This window comes from Nyctereutes procyonoides, unplaced genomic scaffold (genome assembly GCF_905146905.1).
Source record: "Nyctereutes procyonoides isolate TBG_1078 unplaced genomic scaffold, NYPRO_anot_genome, whole genome shotgun sequence".
Lineage (NCBI taxonomy): Eukaryota > Metazoa > Chordata > Mammalia > Carnivora > Canidae > Nyctereutes > Nyctereutes procyonoides.
In genome coordinates this window covers 34,931,355-34,951,522 of record NW_026575052.1, presented here as the reverse complement: position 1 = coordinate 34,951,522, position 20,168 = coordinate 34,931,355, and the positions used below count along the sequence as shown (strand labels likewise).

Here is a 20,168-nt window from a genome sequence, read left to right as displayed (position 1 = left end):
TTAATAATTCTGCAACCTAGTTAATTGAAGGTGACATAGGGTCATATAATATTAGAGTGAATCGTAAATATAGACACATAAAATTGTTTTACTCCTTATTTATTGATGTTTTGGCCTCAGAGAATCAAAGATGTAAACAGATATGTATTAAGGGTGAACAATTAGGGATACCTGGAGAGATTTTAGCCAACAGATGATATGGAGAAAAGAAAGGGAATGTGTGGGCAGTAGATCCATCAGCTAAAAGTGATAGCCTCAGAGTGTTCAGATTATCAGGTTACAGATACAAAGCTAAACATAAATTCTATATGCATCTAGTGAAAATGACATACATTGGTTGGTAAGAATGTAAACCAAATATCAATTATCTGCTTAAAGAAGCTGAATGTGTTTAACAGTTATATTAATAAATTCAATCTACCATTATAGAATGCTACCTGCTTACTTACAACAATTTCTAAAATGAATAATATTACTTGAATTGTACTAAAATATTGATGAGCATATACATTAAGGACTGGAAGGGCTTTCAGGGAAACTGGGTACACTATGCTATAGATGAAAGACACCAAGGCCCAGAGAAACTAAATGATTTAGTTGAAAGTCACACGTGGTTAGAAAGGCCAGGACTTTTTTGGAATTTTTACTGTTAAATTCACTTTTCCCTCTGCTCCATACTGCCTCAGAGAAAACTTCACTAATCTTCTAAAATTTATTAATGAGATTTGTATGCCATCCCCACAACAAGATTACTTTGGAAGAAAACTAGTAAAATGAATTTTATTCAGATGAGCGATTTTATGAACTATTCTCATACTATGGGGAATTTACTTAAGAATAATTCTAAGAATGAATCTAGTGGAAAAAATTACTGAGCATTAAAATTTTTTAATTTGCACACTGTATTAGTTAATGAGTGCTGAGTTTTATATAACTTTTCTGGACCATTATTAATTGTGTCCCCATTCATAAAACAAATCTAATGAGCCATAATCTCTATAACAAACAGAAATAAAACTCACAAATACCTGAATTAATTTTGTTTCATTACAATTATTAGCATTTTTTTAAACCATGTTATACACTAAATGGGATGGGGTCATCCTTGTGCATGTAGCATTTTCTAATCATTTTTAAAAGCTTTTTTATTTTTTTCATCATGATAAAGAACTGTATTTACATAAAATGCAGTTTAAAAAAATAGGTAAAATACAGCAAGGCCAAACAAACCCTTAAAAACCTATTCCAACAACTGACAGAACTATTTTTTAAAAAAGGATTTCTTTTTGAGGAGGTCATTTGCCTAAATTAGATTATGAAAAAGCTAGAAGTATGAAAGCTTCCTCAGCTACAGTGCTAGAATAGGGATGTGGGTGTAGCTTCCTAGATTTTGAATATGGTGTGCGCGTGTTAAGAGGAGTTAAGAAGCACCCCTAGTCTGACTTAGGTCATGCCAGTGAGAGGAGCTGGATGAAGAAAGAATCAGTACACCTTCCCAGCCTGTGAGGTCACGTGTACTTACCTGATTTCACAAAAATGAATTCACCTGTAGCCATGTCTCTTAAGTTAGCAACTTGAAAATTTATAACTGCACCACAGTGAGGTATACGCAGTCTTTGGTGCCGAGCCATGATAACTGGTTAATGTTTGTTGCTGCCACACAGGAAGTGTCTAACTCATTGGGTGTAAGGGCTATCTGAAGACTAAGCAAAGTAACACTGATCATTGTGAAATTAAAAATGTAACAAACATTTATATCTACTAATATATGTTTGAAAATGCTTACCCATATAAAATTTCCATTGTTATATAAAGGCTTTCATGATGCAACTCCCTGGCTCTTATATTTTAAAAAGTACAGAATAAAATTCTTAATCCTAAATTTTTGTCACTGCGCTTAAGGTCTACGGCTAAGTAAAAGAGAGAAACGCCCCAAACTGGTCATTTTTTGAAACCATAAATTCAGTGTGAAACCTGCTTTAAAACTACAAATTATTTTAGACAAATAAATATTTATGTTCACATTTATAAAAGTTTTCCACATTACTCATAGAAACAAGCTTCATAAAATTTACATACAGAATACAATAAAAATCAGTTCTGATGATGATTTAGCTGTCATCCTCCTAATTAAAAAGTTCTGTGTTTGAGGTATCACTTTAAGAGATGCCAATATGGCACATTTGTAAAACAACCCAGGAGTCTATCCTAAAATTTCTATCCAACACAGCATCAACTCTATGAGGCTGAACTACACTTGCACTTGTCTTTTTAAACAAGGAAGAAAATTGTAATTGTTACAATAATAGAGGTGGCAGGTACTAGACACTTTGTGTTTTGTGTAATGGTAAAACTTCCTTAAGTCTTTTAATTATTGTCTTCCTGCCAACACCACTGATTTAAAATGTCCTTGTTAAGACCAATAAAGCAGCTTCCTCTCCTATGACATCCAGAAAGGCTTGAAATTTAAAAACAGCAGTGAAAAATTTCACTATCTTTATATATTATCATAGGATATAAAGCTATTAAATTTTTCAGAGTCAAAAGCAAAGCATTATTCCCTACCTCACTTTATCACTGGGAGGTGGACACTTGATTTAGCAAATACTCATTAAGTGCTAGGTCGATTACCTGTGTTGACTGCAATAAAGCCATTTACAATCAACTGATGAAGTAATAACACTAGAGTCAGACACAGAGTCATGAATACCAAAAATGATGTGTTTTGAAGGTACAAATATCCACATTTGGGGCATGACTATCAAGTAATAAGACTGATTCAATACTTCAGAGTCAGCACACTAAAAATGTATTGCCAGACAATGGTCCCATATATGAAAAAAATGTCTATATGGAAAAGGCTGTGATTTATTGCAAAGCATAATTGTATAGCAAATTCCAAGGAAGGTCAGATAATTTTCAAAACCAAATCTTAGAATTTAATGGCTTAGGCCAGAGATTCAGTTACTTTTTGGAGATCTCAGAAGGATTAGGAGTGGATGAATGCTTCTCCTTTTTTCTCTTCTTTTTTTCCTTTTTGTGATGTTTCCCTCTCTTTGACTTATTCTTTTTTTCTTTCTTCTTTTCTTTCTTCTGGTATTTTTGTTTCTTTTGCTTGGAAGTGTCCTCTTCAGTGGAACTGGATGAATAAGACCTACGGGCAATAATACACATGGACTGGTAATTGCATTTATGGCTGGAGAGGTTCACTGTAAATGGGATTTTACCTGCCTTAAATCATTTTTGAAGCAAGGTGGGGTATAAGCAAACTCAAAATGTGCTTTATATATTTGTATTCTCTTAAAATACTGACTGGAATTTTTGCTCCTTGGCCACAGAAACTGACAAAACAAATAACTCTATTCTGTTCGACTCTAGTAGTAAGTTAAATTCAGTAAGGATGTAATGATTTTTTCTGTGATTTTCAGTTTTTCATCCTGTCATATCCTTCAAAATCTTATAAGGTAAACAAAGCGGCATTTACCAAGCCTTTATTATATATACAATTCATTCACATATGCAGTAACTTGTTAGCAGAGTCTCTTAAAAGAGCTAAAAAAAAAAAAAAAAAGACGTAATTATATAAAAAGGACTATAACTATACCTTGGTATACATGGGTGAAAGCTGGAAATCAGCAAAATAAAAGCACTTTTGTTAATTCTTTTTATTTTTCAAGTTAGAATACTTGAATCCTCTAGATGCAGAGTGATACAGATGAGCACTTGCATTCCAAAGTAATTCTGATTAGTTACAAAAAAGATGTGTTTAAATAAATATAAATAAATGGGATGATTTATCATTATTCTTTATTTTTCTAATATTAATCTGATACAAAATTAGGGGGAAAAGTATAGAATTTCTTCCTTTAAAATGAAAAGAAAAGAAAAGTAACAAAAAAGCAGAGAAACCATCTCTTAAGATCTTGTATGAACAGGTATACAACCATGTGCCCACACCCAAACTCTAAATGTGTGACAGGACAGATCTGTCTTAGATTTCAACATCTCAAGAGATAGTTGAGTGATCTGACCGTTAGAACTGAAACCTCAAACTAAGAAAATTTGACAAAGACACACAGGAGGAAAAAAATAAACATGTGAGACTACCAGGCTGTGTCTGTCTGCAGAGTGACTCGTATGAATTCCCTGACCTTCCTGTTTAGGAACTCATGAGTTTTCCCTTGTTTCCTGTAATGCTCTACTCCTTTTTCCATCTTGTCTATCTTACTTGGACTTTTACCTGTTTCAAGGGCTTATTTTCTCAAGGATTCTCTTGTTCCCTCTTCAATTCTGTTACTGTTAATTCTTGTCTGTTTTCCTGTTTTAAAGACTCTGCTTGACCTCTGCATTCTGACCAGAGCTTCTTTGCCTATACATTTTTCTTTGGCTCTTTTGTTCCCAGATTCTCATTTTTAAGGTACCGTGTTAGACCTGCACATAACAATTCTATTAAGGTGGCAAAATCTCTGCTGAGTATGCCCAGAAAAGTTCATTTAATTTCAGGTCCTGTTGGAGGTCGTGATCCCCCAGTCTTGAATAAATAATCTGTTATGATAAAACAAGTATATTAGACTTTGGAAGAAATTTTTTTCATTTTTCCTATAAGCCATCCATCTTGCTGTGCTAATGCAAATCATTCAACAATACATGAGTCAGACTACAAAATACACTGGGTTCTACCTCCCTATTGCTTTTTTTTTTTTAAGATTTTTTATTTATTTATTAGAGATACAGAGAGAGAGAGAGAGAGAGAGAGAGAGAGAGAGAGAGAGAGAGAGAGAGAAAAAGAGAGAGAGAGAGAGAAGCAGGCTCCATGCTGGGAGCCTGATGTGGGACTCGATCCCGGGGCTCCAGGATCACACCCTGGGCTGAAGGTGGCGCTAAACCGCTAAGCCACCGGGACTGCCCCCTATTAGTTTTTAGTTAAAGATTATTTAACTCCCAACATTTGAGAGAAAGAAAAAACTTTTCCAATTTATAAAGTAGCTGAGGGTTAAAATGTACATATTAAAAGCTTTATGAAGTAAAGCTTTTTGAAGTAAAGGTTCTGATTTGCAGAACCTACTTTATTAGAGAACTAGGGTCCAAGTCAGACATTACTAGTGTCAAGGGCCTTAAAAATGTCTGTATGTACATGTTTATTCTAGTATAAATGAAATTGCACCCATTAACCATAGAAGAAACTGCTTCTTAATTCTTTTGATCAATTTCTTTAACCAGTTAGTTATTAAAAGAGTTGATACTAAAAATTCATGGGTGGCTGATGAGCGTTCTGAGAGACCTGAAATAATTTTTAGCATGATTAGTGAGCATGTAAATCCTATTAATAACTTAATTTTGTAGCCATGGCAATGATATTTTGAGAATACAAATTTTTTTGAGAATACAAATATTTAAGCTCCAACTTCATATATATGAGGACAAAATATATATGTAAATAATTTAGACATCATCTAATTGAAAGCCTGGATGATGTTTTAAACTCAAAATTCTAGAACACATAAAAGAAGGGAGGGTGGCTATTATTTATTTATACCTTAATTTGCTATAAAAAAATTAAGGTGGCTGAAATTAACTTTATTTTTGATTCCTGACTTTAATATTTTAAACAACTGATTATCTAGTTCCCATTAAGAAAAAAAACTAGTGCCAAATTAACTAGACAACACGCACAAAATAAAATTTTATAATTCATCCTGGATTTATTGTCCTGCTTTTAAAAAACAATGATGTTAAAAAATACCTTTTCCTTTTTTTTTTCAACTTGATTTTCTCCTTGCTTTTTGCTTTTTTCTTCTCCTCTTCTTCATTTACTCCTGTGTGTTGAGGGGAAAGAATCAGGACATGATGAATCCATATCTAATACGGTAGATACACATTTTTTTATTTTGCTTGTTGATCAATTTCATTGGTTAGAATATTATGCTTTTCTTGTAACACTTTCTCCTTTCTTGATAGTTTTTTAAATTGAGGTATAATGACATATAACATTATATTACTTTCAGGCATAAAACATAATAGTTTGATACCTGCATACATCATAAAGTAATCACTATAAGTCTAGTTAACATCTATCACAATGTTATACAGTTATAATCACTATAAGTCTAGCTAACATCTATCACGTTATACAGTTACCAGAAATATTTTTTCTTATGATGAGAACTTTTAAGACCTACTCTCCTACCAATTTTCAAATATATGATACAGCACTATTTATTAACTACAGTCAACATGAACGTGACATCTCCATGACTTACTTATTTTATAACTGGAACTTTGTACCTTTTGACCACCCTTATCAGCAGCCTCTAATAACCACAAATCTCTTCTCTGTATCTATGAGCTTGCTTTTGTTTCTTTTTTAAGATTTCACATTTAAATGAAATCATACAGTATTTGTTTTTCTCTGACTTATTCCACTTAGCTTAATACCCTTAAGGTCCATTAATTATTTTTATTTATTAAGAAGCTTATAAAAATATTATATGCTTTCAATAAACATTTCAAATACTACTAGGTACATTAAGGAAAAAGTTCATATACTCCACTATTAATTCCTATAGCAAATCAATGTCAACAATTTGGTGTGTACCTTTTCAGATCTTAAAAAACAAAACATACAATCAGATACAGCTTTTCTTCTTTTTTTTTTTTTTTTAAAGTAGATGCCATGCGCAATATGGGACTTGAACTTACCACCCTGAGATCAAGATGGCTGATCTTACATGTTCTACTGACTGAGCCAGCCAGGTGCCCCTCAAATACAGTTTTAAAATTTTCTTTTTCAAGTAAACTTAGCATAATGGGACTCAAGGGTCATGAGGTTAGGTTAACAGGACAATAACAACAGATCTAATATTTATGTTATTGGTATCCCTGAAGGAAAGGATATATACTATTTTCTAACATGTTTCTAAAATGAACAATTTGGTGTATTTTCTTCTAAGCTTGCTAATAACCAAATAGGTACATATAATCACTTATATAAAATAATTACATGTGACTCCCAAGTTTTTTCTCTTTTGAAAGACAGATATATGATATTTTATATGATATATACATACAGTGGTATATATAGTATTTTGCAACTTATTTCACCTTTGTTAAAAATCAGTTGGACAGGGAAGAAAAATCAATTAGATTTCTGCTTCTGGGAAGATGAAGTAAGTATACTTTTCCTGTTCCTCCCAGTAAGTTCAACTAAAAATACCAGACATTATAAAAACAAACATTAAAAAAACCTGAAAAGTAGAAAGAAGATAGACCGGTCAAGGATCTTGAAACCCAGAGAATGACAAAGTAGTGGATTCCCTGGAATTCTTCTCGCTTCCTATATCCCAGAGTTGGAGCTGAAGAAGCTGGCAACTTGGCAATGTCAACAGGTACAGACAAAAATGCCCCAACAAAAGCCTGATTTCTTTAGCCAAAGGCTATGGAGAGGTAGCTGTAGATATTATCTGCCCTTACTCAAGCCTAAACCACAGAAAATTCTGGCATCAACCCCAATCATGTAAGCAGCAGCTAGATGGGAAATTAGACATTCTCCCCTTGTAAAACTATGATAGGGCAACTCAATTCCACAGTCTGAGGAGTCTAAGTAGGTGGCCAGAACTTTTATCTCTATTGGCCAGTAAAGAGATCTCCACTAAGAGTGTCAATGGAGACCACATAGGAATGTAATGAGTAATGAGGTACTCCTCCCATCTACAATGAAGGGCTGTCAGAGGAGATCTAATGAAAGTCAGGGCCTTCATCATCATCAAGACCACTCCCACCATGGTATACCTTAATAGTGGTAACAGGATCACTCCCACCTCACACAAGAAGCCATGACCACTTTGAGTGCTGGTGGAACCTGAGTGGAAAAACAGAACTTATGTCTCTACCTGGCAGTCACAAGGTGGCATCCTCATTTTCCCTTCTAGGGTGGTACCAGAGAAAATCAGAAAAGAAAAGGTTTAAGAAAAGTCAGAGTTTCTTTTTTTTCTTTTTTTTTAAGATTTTATTTATTTTTTCATGATAGACATAGAGAGAGAGAGAGGCAGAGACACAGGCAGAGGGAGAAGCAGGCTCCATCCCAGGAGCCCGACACAGGACTCGATCCCAGGACTCCAGGATCGCGCCCTGGGCCAAAGGCAGGCGCCAAACCGCTGAGCCACCCAGGGATCCCTAGAGTTTCATAATATAACAATGCCCAAATTTCAGTTGAAAAGAACTCATCAAGTTAAGAACCAGGAAGATCTCAAAGTGAATGAAAAATGAAACAATCAATATGACAACACCATAATGAAAGATTATAATCTGAAAGAGATGTTAAAGCAGCCATTACAAAAATGTTTCTATTAACCAAATAATGAGGTACTTGAAATAAATGAAAAAAATATGAAAGCCCCAAAGAAATTAAAAATCCAAAGAACAACAAAATAAAAATTTTAGAAGTAAAAACACATTACATGGAATTAAAATAGTCAGCAGATGGGCTCAGTAGCAGAATGCAAAGCATGTAAGAAAAATATCACTGAACAGGAAAACAGAATAAAAATCACCCAATCTGAGAAATGGAGAGGAAACAGATTTAAAAAAGAGACTCGGAGTCTGTGGGACAATAACAAAAGATACAATATTTATGTTACTAGAATTCTAGAAGGAGAGTATAAAGAAGGAGGGGCTTAAAAAGTATTTGTAGCTGAGTGAATTTCAAACAAGATAAATCCAAAGAAATTCATATCAAGACATAAAACAATTAAACCTTTGAAAACTAATGAAAAAAATCTTAAAAGTAGCCAGAGGGAAAAAAACCACATTATTTATGTGAATGAAAGAATTAGAATGGAAGCAGATTTCTTATTAGAAAGCGTGGAAGCCAGAAATACGTGGCACAACATTTTATAAGTGCTGAAAGAAAAGAAAGGTCAACCTGGAATCCTCTACCCAGTAAAAATATTCTTCAGGAATGAGGGAGAAATTAAGACATTCTCAGATAAGAAAAAGTAAGAATATGTCACCAGCAGAAAGACCCTAAAAGAATGGCTAAAGGAAGTTCTCTAAATGGAAAGGAAGTGATAAAAAAAGGAATGCTGGAACATTGAAAAGAACGAACACAGGAAGCAAAAACATGAATATGATAGGCTTCTCTTCTCTGAGTTCTAAATTATGTTTGGTGATGGAAACAAAAGCTATATAATCATCTCATGTAGTTCTAAATGTATGTAGAGAACACATTCAAGAGAAATGTACAGAAAAGGGGAGAGGGTAAAGGGGAATAAAGGGAGGCAAGTTTTCTACTGTTCAATTAGTATAACGACAATACCAGTAGACTGTGATTAATTATGTATATATTTGCTGTATATATTGCTGTATACATATATAATTATGTATATATTGCTGTGTATGTATACAGCAATCCCTAAATTATGTATATATTATACCTACAGCAATCCCTATAAATTGCTATACAAAACATCACAGAAAAATTTACAAACACTACGGACAGAGTCGAAGACACTACAGGCAAACCAAAATGCAATTCCATAAGTGTTTCAGTGATGCTATAACTAAATCAAAGCACTACAGATAATCTTAAAAGATGTTCAACTACCCAGAGGAAGGCAGGAAAAAAAAACAAGAATGAAAAAACAAGAATGAAAAACAGAGGGAACAGAAAACAAGTAATAAAATGTCAGGATTAGCCCTAACATGTAAATAATTAATGTAAAAAAAAAGAAAGCAATTAAAAGAAATGTGCAGAGTAGACTGAAAAATACGATCCATCCCTCACACTGTCATAAGACTCCCACCTCAAATAAAATTATATAGACAAACTGAAAGCAAAAGGATAGAAATGTCAAACAAACATCATCCAAAGGAAGCTAGAGTGGCTATATAAATAGCAGATAAAACAGACTTCAGAATGAAGAAAATTACCAGTGAGAGAAAGAGATTTAATACAATGATAAAAGTTTCAACTCAATGCAGAAAATGCATTTAGCAAAACTGACAATGATTTCATAATACTTTCAGAGAAGATAAGAATAGAGAGAATCTTTCTCTTTCCTTTTTATTTTTATTTATTTATTTATTTTTAAAGATTTTATTTATTTTTTCATGAGAGACACAGAGAGACAAAAAGGCAGAGACATAGGCAGAGGAGAAGTAGGCTCCATGCAGGGAGGCCGACGTTGTACTTGATCCCGGGACTCCAGGATCACATGCTGGGCCAAAGGCAGGCGCTAAACAGCTAAGCCACCCAGGGATCCCCTCTCTTTCCTTTTTAAAGATTTTATTTATTTGAGAGAGAGAAAGAGAGAAAGAGCACAAGCTAGAGGAGTGGCAGAGGGAGAAGGAGAAACAGGCTCCCCAGTGAGCAGGGAGCCTGATGCAGGACTCAGTCCCAGGACTCTGGGATCATGACCTGGGCTGGGCCAAAGGCATTCGCTTAACTGACTGAGACACCCAGCAGCCCCCAAGAGAATCTTTTTCAATTTATATAAAACCTACGGCTAACATTATACTTAATGGTGAAAGTATAAACGCTTTTTTCCTCCAGGATTAGGCTCCAGGTAAGAACATCGTCTCTCACCACTCTTTCTCAACACAGTACTGCAAGTTCTAGGCATGGCAATAAAGCAAGAAACAAGAAGTAAGAGACTTACAAATCGAAAAGAAACAAATAAAACCATTCCTGTTTGTAGATGGTATGTTGGCTTACATAGAAAATCCCAAGGAACCTACAAAAAACTCTTAGAAATAGGGATCCCTGGGTGGCGCAGCGGTTTAGCGCCTGCCTTTGGCCCAGGGCGCGATCCTGGAGACCCGGGATCGAATCCCACGTCGGGCTCCCGGTGCATGGAGCCTGCTTCTCCCTCTGCCTCTCTGCCTCTCTCTCTCTGTGTGTGTGTGTGACTATCATAAATAAAAATTAAAAAAAAAAAAAGAAATAGGTGAGCTGAGCAAGTATAAACATACACAAAAGAATCACATTTCTATATACTAGTAATAAACAGAGACAACAACATTCAGAATACTTCATTTATAGTTATTTTTAATAAAATAAATGGTTGTAGGTATAAAGCTAATAAAACATGTACAAGACTTTATACTGAAAACTACACAATGCTGAGTAAAGAAATCAAAGACCTAAATAAATGGAGAGACAGATCATGTTCATAGATTGGAAGATTCAAGAAGGTAAGGATGTCCTAATTCTCCCTAAACTGATATACATGTATAATGCAATTTCTATCAAAATCCCAACAAGATTTCTTTGTAGATATAGTATTATAAAATTTATGCGGAAAGAACAGAGAATAATTAAAACAATTCTGGATAAGAATAAAATGGGAAGAATCAGTCTAGTCACTTTTAAGACTTAACTATGTTAATCAAGACTGTGTGGCAGTGGTGGAAGGAAAGAGATCAGTGGAATAGAAGATAGAACTTAGACCAACTGATTTTTAGCAAAAATGCAAGAGCAGTTTAATGGAGAAAGATAGGTTTCCAACAGAGTGCTGGAACAACTGGTTGTCTTTAAGCAAAAGACTAAGACTTGGCTTAAGACTTTCACACAAAAACCAACTCAAAAAAAAAAATCATGGACTTAAATACTATTCAACAAGAAATAGAAACAAACTATTGAAAATACGCAGGAACTTGAGTGAATCTCCAGAGAATTATACCTAGTGGAAGATGCCAATTCAAAAAGATTATATACTATATTAATCCATTTATAAAACATTTTTGAAAGCATAAAACATTTTGAAATTCCAGCAAATTTTTGATTGCCAGAAATTAAGAAGGTAGTAAGGACCAGAGGGAGGTGGGCGTGGCTTTTAAAAAGGCAGTATGAGGGATCCCTGGGTGGCGCAGCGGTTTGGCGCCTGCCTTTGGCCCAGGGCGCGATCCTGGAGACCCAAGATCGAATCCCACATCGGGCTCCCAGTGCATGGAGCCTGCTTCTCCCTCTGCCTATGTCTCTGCGCTTCTCTCTCTCTCTCTCTCTCTCTGTGACTATCATAAATAAATAAAAATAAAAAAAAATAAAATAAAAAGGCAATATGAGTGGCCCTTGGTGTGACAGAAATATACTATATCTTGATTTTATCAATGTCAGAATCCAAATGTGGAAGATATCGCCATTCAGGGAAACTGGGTAAAGGGCACAAAGTCCTCTCTACACTATAGCTTATAGCTGCACATGAATCTACAATTCTCTGAACATAAAAAGTTCAAAAAAATCAATTGGCCATAAATGTATTGGTCTTTTTTGTTCTATGCTATCCTTATATCGATACCACACCACATTAATTACTTGTAGCTTTATACTAAGTCCTGGAATCAGGCTGCGCTAGTCCTCCAATTTTATTACTCTTTTCCAAAGTATTTTGGCTATTGTAGGTTCTTTACATTTCCACAAGACCTTTAAGATTCATTTGTCAATTCTAAAACAGCCTGCTAGAATTTTGATTGTGGTTAGTTTGAATCCATAAATCATGTTGGGGAGAATTGATACCTTGAAAAGATTGAATCTTCTCTTCCACGAATATGATCTATCTTTTGATTCATTCATTTCTTTAAATTCCCTCAGCCATGTTTTGTATGTTTCAGGCTTGCACACCTTCTGTCAGTTTATCCCTAAGTATTTCACATTCTTCATGGTGTCATAAAAGGTATTTTTAAAATTTCAGTTTTTGATGGTTCATTGTCACAATACAGAAATATAATTGATTTTGTGCCCATTGATCAATCACGGGCAGAGGGAGAAGCAGGCTCCCTGCAGGGAGCCCAATGTGGGACTGGATCCCAGGACTCCAGGATCATGCCCTGGGCCAAAGGCTGACGCTCAACCGTTGAGCCACCCAGGGATCCCTGGTCTTATAAATTGAGTTGAAAAGTACTCCCTCCTCTTCAAGTTTTAAGATTTTTATGTAGAAATGGTATTATTTCTTCTGTAACATCTGGTAAAATTGAGAAGCCATTCAGCTATGGAGTGAGTCTTCTTTGTTCAAAGTTTTTAACCTAAACATTTAACTTCTTTAATAGATGCACACCATTCAGTCTACTTCTTCTTGAAAGAGTTTTGGTAGTTTGTATGTTTCAAGTAACTGACCATTTTATGTAAGTTGTCCAATTTATTGGCATAAAGTTTTTCACAATACTCCCTTATTTTAATATCTATAGTAGTAGTGTTGTCAGTTCTTTCATTTCAGATACTGGTTTTTGTTGGCTTGTTTTGATTTTTACCTGATCAGTTCAGAGTGCAATCTTTCAATTTTACAGATCTTCCCATAGGACTAGCTTTTGGTTTTACTACTTTTTTTCTATTGTTTTCTTATTTTCCATTCCAGTGACTTCATCTCTGATCTTTTTTATTTTCTTTCTTCTGCTCACTTTGAGTTTCATTACTCTTCTTCTAGTGTTAAAGGCAGAGGTTAAGTTATAAATTTGAAACATTTCTTCCTTTCTAATATAGGAATTTAGTGCTGTCAATTTGCATTATTACTACTTTAGGAGCATCTCATAAATATTATATTGTGTTTTTGTTTATTCAGTTCAAAATACTTTCTAATTTCCTTTTGTTTTTTTCTTAGACCCAATCAGTTTGTCTCAAATAGTTTGAATTTGTTATTAGGTGCATGACCACTTAGTATTCATAAACACTTATTATTCATATGTCCTCTTCACTAACATTTTTATCATTATAAAGAAACCCTCTATATCCCTAGTAATATTCTGTATTGAAACTGACTTGATCTGATATTAAAATAGTAACTTTGGGCAGCCCGGGTGGCTCAGCAGTTTAGCGCCGCCTTCAGCCCAGGGCGTGATCCTGGAGACCTGGGATGGAGTTCCATGTCGGGCTTCCTGCATGGAGCTTCCTTCTCCCTCAACCTGTGTCTCTGCCTCTCTCTCTCTCTCTTTCTCTCTCTCTCTCTCTCTCTCTCTCTCTGTGTGTCTCTCATGAATAAATAAATAAAATCTTTTTAAAAAAATAGTCACTTTAACTTTCTCTCATGAAGGTTTTTTTTTTTTGTATCTGTAAGTTCAGAATGACTAGTATAAACATGCCCCTCCCCCCAAGTTATAACAAACCACGCAAATAAGTAGCTATGGGAAAAATAACCACTTCCATTGAGGAATGATGGACAAGGAGTCCAGGGACTAGGTTATACAGAGAAATTAATTCTAATAAAGACAAAATAATTCTAGAATTTAAGAACTATTTTTTTCCTGGCTACTAGTTAGGAACTAGCATTATTAACAATAATTGTACATGTGAATTCACACACTGTAAACAGAAGTTCCACTTAGTTCAGTGTTTCTACGCTACCACTCTTAAAACGATTCCACCTCTATTTATTGAAGTTCCTTCTGAGACAGAATGTTGAAATGTACACAGACATAGGGAAAAGAATCTAAATTTTTACAAAACCGTATTTTCTTAGAAAATGATACAATCAACCCTTGGAGTATAAAATTAAAGGCAAAAACCCCGTGTGTACTTTTGCACTAAAGTTTTGTAATGATCAGCAAGAATGGTAGTCGCTAGTGTAAAAAACAGGAGTCAGAGTATATGGTCCAGTGCTTAGAGACAACTTTGGGATAACATGAAAAAACCATCCTAGTAGTATCAGCAGAGTTAGCTACTTGATCTTTGTTTGCATATGTCACCAGGTTTGTAGCTACTCCAGTTGCTTTTAAATACCTAACAAAATAGTTCCAAACCTAGATCCATTAATCTAAATTTCCCATTCACTTTTGTTACTTCTAATCAACTACTTAGCAAATATCTTTCATGGCTTTCTTATAAAAAGTACGTTTTGAGCCAAATACAGGTTTTATTCCAATCATGTTACAGATTCATTTAAGCTCTATCTTTATGAAGCTTGAAAACACCACTTAAGTCATTCACTTGAATCTAATTCCAGCAGTTACTAAAGAGAACAAGCGACACAATTATTGGTAACGTGCAAATACCTGATTTGGGCATTTTCTCCTCAGCAGCATTCAATATCAACCATCTTTAAATACTATCAAGTATGAATTTAACATAAAACTTTCTTAAACAGGGTGGGTGGCTCAGCGGTTTAGCACCTGCCTTCAGCCCAGGGCCTGATCCTGGAGACCCGGGATAGAGTCCCATGTCAGGCTCCCTGCATGGAGCCTGCTTCTCCCTCTGCCTGTGTCTCTGCCTCTCTCTCTCTCTCTCTCTCTCTCTCTCTCTCTCTCTCTCTCTGTGTGTCTCTCATGAATAAATAAATAAAATCTTAAAAAAAAAAAAAAAACCTTTCTTAAACAAACCAAACCAAAACATCAAACTAAGCCCAAACTCCCAAATTTGCCAAAACACAACACTTCTTTTCTGGACAGAACTAAAAGAATATCATAAAATATTAAGGGATGAGATATGAGAAGAGGACTATTTCCTGATGACAGGTGAATAGTTAATAGTTAATTAATATTAAATAACTCCAGGTACAATAGAAGGAGAAAAAAAAATCCATATTCTTGAATTTCTTGGGACCTTGGTAAACAGTAAAATCCTTTTACCTTGACTTTCTACATACTGTAACATAAATAGGACTTCAGATATTTGCTACTACCACATGCGATTCCAAAGGCAAGTTTCTGCAGCAAGTTCAAAACATACTCTAACACCTCTAATACCTTCACAAGCTTCCTAAAGCATTGTAGTGTCACTAAACAGTAAGCATGCTCATACACAAACACACACAGTGAGTCCATAACATCATATAATCCTCATTATACATGGATTATTCAACCTTTCCCTGTTCACAGCACTTGTATTACAACTGTATAAGGCTTCACAGGTTCCAGTTGTCATACTATAAGACATACTATAATATAATACTATAATGTTTGCTCCTATCCATGTCATGTCCTGCTCTCATGTTTTCCAATTTGTGTCAAAAATTGATGTATTTGTCATTTAGACATTTGTTTGTTTTAAATGAAATAAATTACTTTCTATTAATTCCTTAAATACATTAAATACATTGAAAAACATACAACATGATAGAAATAAACGAAAGCAGAAGCAAAAAAGAATATAACTTATACAAAAGTAAGTTTTGAGTTTTATTTGGTGATGTTTACCTCTCTTCCCCTTTATGTTTCTATTTCATAAAAGCAGGAAAACTAATTAACATAAGCACACTATAAATTCTTCACTTTCTTCTGGCTTGCTATTCTTACTGTGATTATAAAAATTTCCCCAAACCATAACTTACTCAAGACTGCTGATAGAAGAGCTCTCTCTAAGAACCAAGGAAGGATTCAAGGAGCCCTCAGAACCACTAAAGGCTATGGCATGAGAACTGAACAAGTCAGCATTGTATCCTCACCCCATCAGACATCCTGAGCAGTAGCAGGTAAGTTACCCATGGAACTAACCACCACTCTATACTCCCTTCCTCCCTGTATTGAGGAACCAATTTATTGTTTATGTGAGTAGGGGGACACTGAGCTTCCATTAGATGACCATGAAATAAATATGGATCCCTTTTATAGTTCTTTATTATTAAAATATGCATGATGAGCTGAAATAAGCACTCTCCTGAGAGGGAGCCATGAGACTTGGAAACAAGTTCTGAGCTTAACTTTAAGTGGCCATAGGCAAGTGTATCTTTTTAAGGAAAAAAAAAGTTTACATTGAGTCAGTTATTCTCAATATGAGGTTAAGGGAAAGTTGCTTCTAACAAGGAAGTTTTACACACCACTTCCTATCCTGGTGGTTATAGTAATATTAACTCCTTCCCTTTCCTGCCAAGGTGAGATTTGTCCCAGATTTTCTGATTAAAAAATCACCTCTAGACTAAATCACTATTCATGTTGAGAGTGTACTTTATCCTTCAGATCAATGTGGTGATGGAAAAAAGGTGAAGAACCAATAGATTGGATAATCTCTAAGGTAGGAGGAGCAGCACACTGTACTGTAAGCAGTATGGGACTACTGGGCAAGAAACATGGATCACAGTGCTGGCTTCGCTGTGACAAGTCAGTGACCTACGGAGTCATCTGTCCTTAGTTCCTTTTTCTGTAAAACTAGGTTTAAATTATGGGTTCTCTAAAAGCCTTACTAATTCTAAAACTTTTGGTTTGGTCTGATTCTGGGTTTTCTCGGTTTTGTTTTTGCTTGTTTTTTTTTTTTTTGTTTTGTTTTGTTTTGTTTTAAGATAGGGCAGTGTAGATGGATGGGCTAGAAACTGTACCTATGGAGCTGACAATCTTAGGCTTTTTCTCCTAGAATCTTTAGCTTTGCTCTTTTCAGCCTGGTCTCTGTGACTGGTGTGGCTGTCTTCGGGAGATCTCCTCTACAAGTGCTCTAGAAACACCCTTCTTATCTCTACTTCCTATAGTCTTCCTTCTTAGGGTCTACTCCCTTACTTTGGAAGACACCTCTGGAATCACTGCTCTAACAAAGAGTATGTAAGAGGAAATTTTTTTTTTTTTTTTTTTACTTTGAATGACTGCCAAAGCTTTTATTCTATTTCACACTTTGTTGATAATTTGATTGGGTATAATTTGATATAATTTTCCTTCAAAAATCTGAAAGCATTACCACATCTACTAAGTTTCTAGTATTTCTTTAGAGAAGAACAGAGTTATTCTGACTCTTGATCTTTCACCTGTAACCTGTTTTATCTTTGACTCTGGGAGTTTGAATTATATTCTCCTTATTTCCTATTGTATGAAGTTTTTTAAAAGTGTGGCTTTGTGTGGATCTATTTCTGACACTGTGCTTAGTTCTTGTTGAATCCTTTCATCTGGAAACTAATGTTCTTCAGTTCTTGGAAACTCCATCTTTCTCTTTCTAGAGTTCATCTGAATGAAGTATTCCCCTGATTGAGTCTTCAATTGCCAAATCTTTTCTTTTCTTCTCTTGTTTTGCTTGTTAGATTTATCTTCCATCTCTTTCAAGTTATTTTATGTATGCTTCTTTTTTAATTTCCAAAAGTTCTTGTGTTGTTTTGTTCTTTTTATAGAATCTTATCCTTCTTTCATGGGCGCTATAGCTTATTTTTCTACAAAATTGGATATTAATGACTTTTGTTTTCTTCTCCCTGCACAGACTCTATCCTTCCAGTTGATCTGTCTGCTGGTTGGTTTTGGTATCTACATTTCACATGAGAGTCTTTCCTCAGAAATTTAGTGCTCCCTGATTGTGTAAAAATCTCACACAAAGTTTTGAGCAAGTGAAACTTAGAAATCTTAACTTTGCTGGTAATTTGGCTGTCACATCCTTTAAGAATCCCTGAGGTCGGTATCTTTATTTCTTTCTTTTAAGACCAGTCAGACCTCCTAGAGATTAATCTTCTACCTGAGTAATTCTACCCAGAGTCTGGGAACCAAAGAGGTGAAAATGGGTGGAAGGTTCTCATCATTTTCTACCTGTACTTTAACTTATTGTTTTCATCTGTGTTTGGTATGTCCTAGTTTTAAGACCCTTTGTTTTACCCTGTCTAGAAAACAGAACTGTAGTAGCCACTGAGGTGATAGAGGGAAGCCATCTGGCTTCACAGAGTAGGGAAAGCAAATTGAGGAGGATTACTTCAGATTTTTAACCAATCCTGTTTTTAGCTTTACAAATGTCATCACAGAGGTACCTGAGGATACTCGTTATCAAGTCTTTAAGGAGTTTTGAAGTGTATACTATCAGGTTACTCCTTAGACCTCCTACTATTAAAGGATTGAACTTTCTCAAGTGTGCACTAAACTCATCTGATTTTTAAAATTTTGTTATTATTGCTGTCTATCTCATTTTCTTTCTCTTTGTGGGTTTATGTTTAAAAAAAAATTCTTCCACTATCATTTCGTGGTGCTTCAGTATGTGATAAAATCAAAGGTGTACATTCAAGCAGCTATCTTTACCTGAAGCTGTATATACTCATATGTAGTGTAAAGCTTGTCTGCCTTTTTTAGGATTCTCTCCTTCTTCTGCCTTCCCAGCTTGTCCTAGTATGCTGGCATTTAACTTCATTTACCTTCACTAGATGTAATATGGAAAACTTAAAAAGTTTTAAAGTGTTTATGGTTTATTTCTGACTGGTGATATAAAATGAGACTTTAACCTTTTTGTATCTCTCTCATTCCAAGCATTTTTATTCTGTGTGACATCTACCATATGGCATTTTGAAGTTTTACAAAGTATTTTCATATACATACAGCATTATTTTATTCCTAAAAACCCCTTGGAAGGATAGGCCACTTTATATACAAGATGGGAAAAGAAATGGTTAAATAGGTATGCAATCTACCCTCTGAGGAGAGGAGGATGCCACCAAGAAAGAAAACAGATAATTTATCAAATTTCTTTATAAACATGCTAATGAGAGACCTCCTGGAAACAAATTAATGGTATTTGCTAGCTTGAGAATACTTTGGAGGGGGGAGCAGAAACAGGATTGTGCTTAAATAACAGAAATTTATTTTCTTTTTTTTTTTTTTTATAAATTAATTTTTATTGGTGTTCAATTTACCAACATACAGAATAACACCCAGTGCTCATCCCGTCAAGTGTCCCCCTCCGTGCCCGTCACCCATTCACCCCCACCCCCCGCCCTCCTCCCCTTCCACCACCCCTAGTTCATTTCCCAGAGTTAGAAGTCTTTATGTTCTGTGTCCCTTTCTGATATCTCCCACACATTTCTTCTCCCTTCCCTTATATTCCCCTTCACTATTATTCATATTCCCCAAATGAGTGAGAACATACACTGTTTGTCCTTCTCCGATTGACTTACTTCACTCAGCATAATACCCTCCAGTTCCATCCACGTTGAAGCAAATGGTGGGTATTTGTTGTTTCTAATGGCTGAGTAATATTCCATTGTATACATAAACCACATCTTCTTTATCCATTCATCTTTCGATGGGCACCGAGGCTCCTTCCACAGTTTGGCTATTGTGGACATGGCTGCTAGAAACATCGGGGTGCAGGTGCCCCGGCGTTTCATTGCATCTGAATCTTCGGGGTAAATCCCTAACAGTGCAATTGCTGGGTCGTAGGGCAGGTCTATTTTTAATTCTTTGAGGAACCTCCACACAGTTTTCCAGAGTGGCTGCACCAGTTCACATTCCCACCAACAGTGTAAGAGGGTTCCCTTTTCTCCACATCCTCTCCAACATTTGTTGTTTCCTGCCTTATTAAT

At 35.2% G+C, this 20,168-nt stretch overlaps 1 protein-coding gene across 1 annotated transcript in view; it reads right to left on the bottom strand.

The window, feature by feature from the left end:
- Positions 1-83: 83 nt before the first annotated feature.
- Positions 84-20,168, bottom strand: part of SREK1IP1 (SREK1 interacting protein 1) — a 52,883-nt gene continuing 32,798 nt past the window's right edge. The window contains exons 5-6 of the mRNA XM_055332651.1: positions 5,744-5,816; positions 84-3,154 (exon numbers count right to left, since the gene is read on the bottom strand). Of these exons, the coding sequence (XP_055188626.1) occupies positions 2,965-3,154; positions 5,744-5,816 (263 nt within the window). The 3' untranslated portion in view covers positions 84-2,964. The remainder of the gene's footprint in view (positions 3,155-5,743; positions 5,817-20,168) is intronic.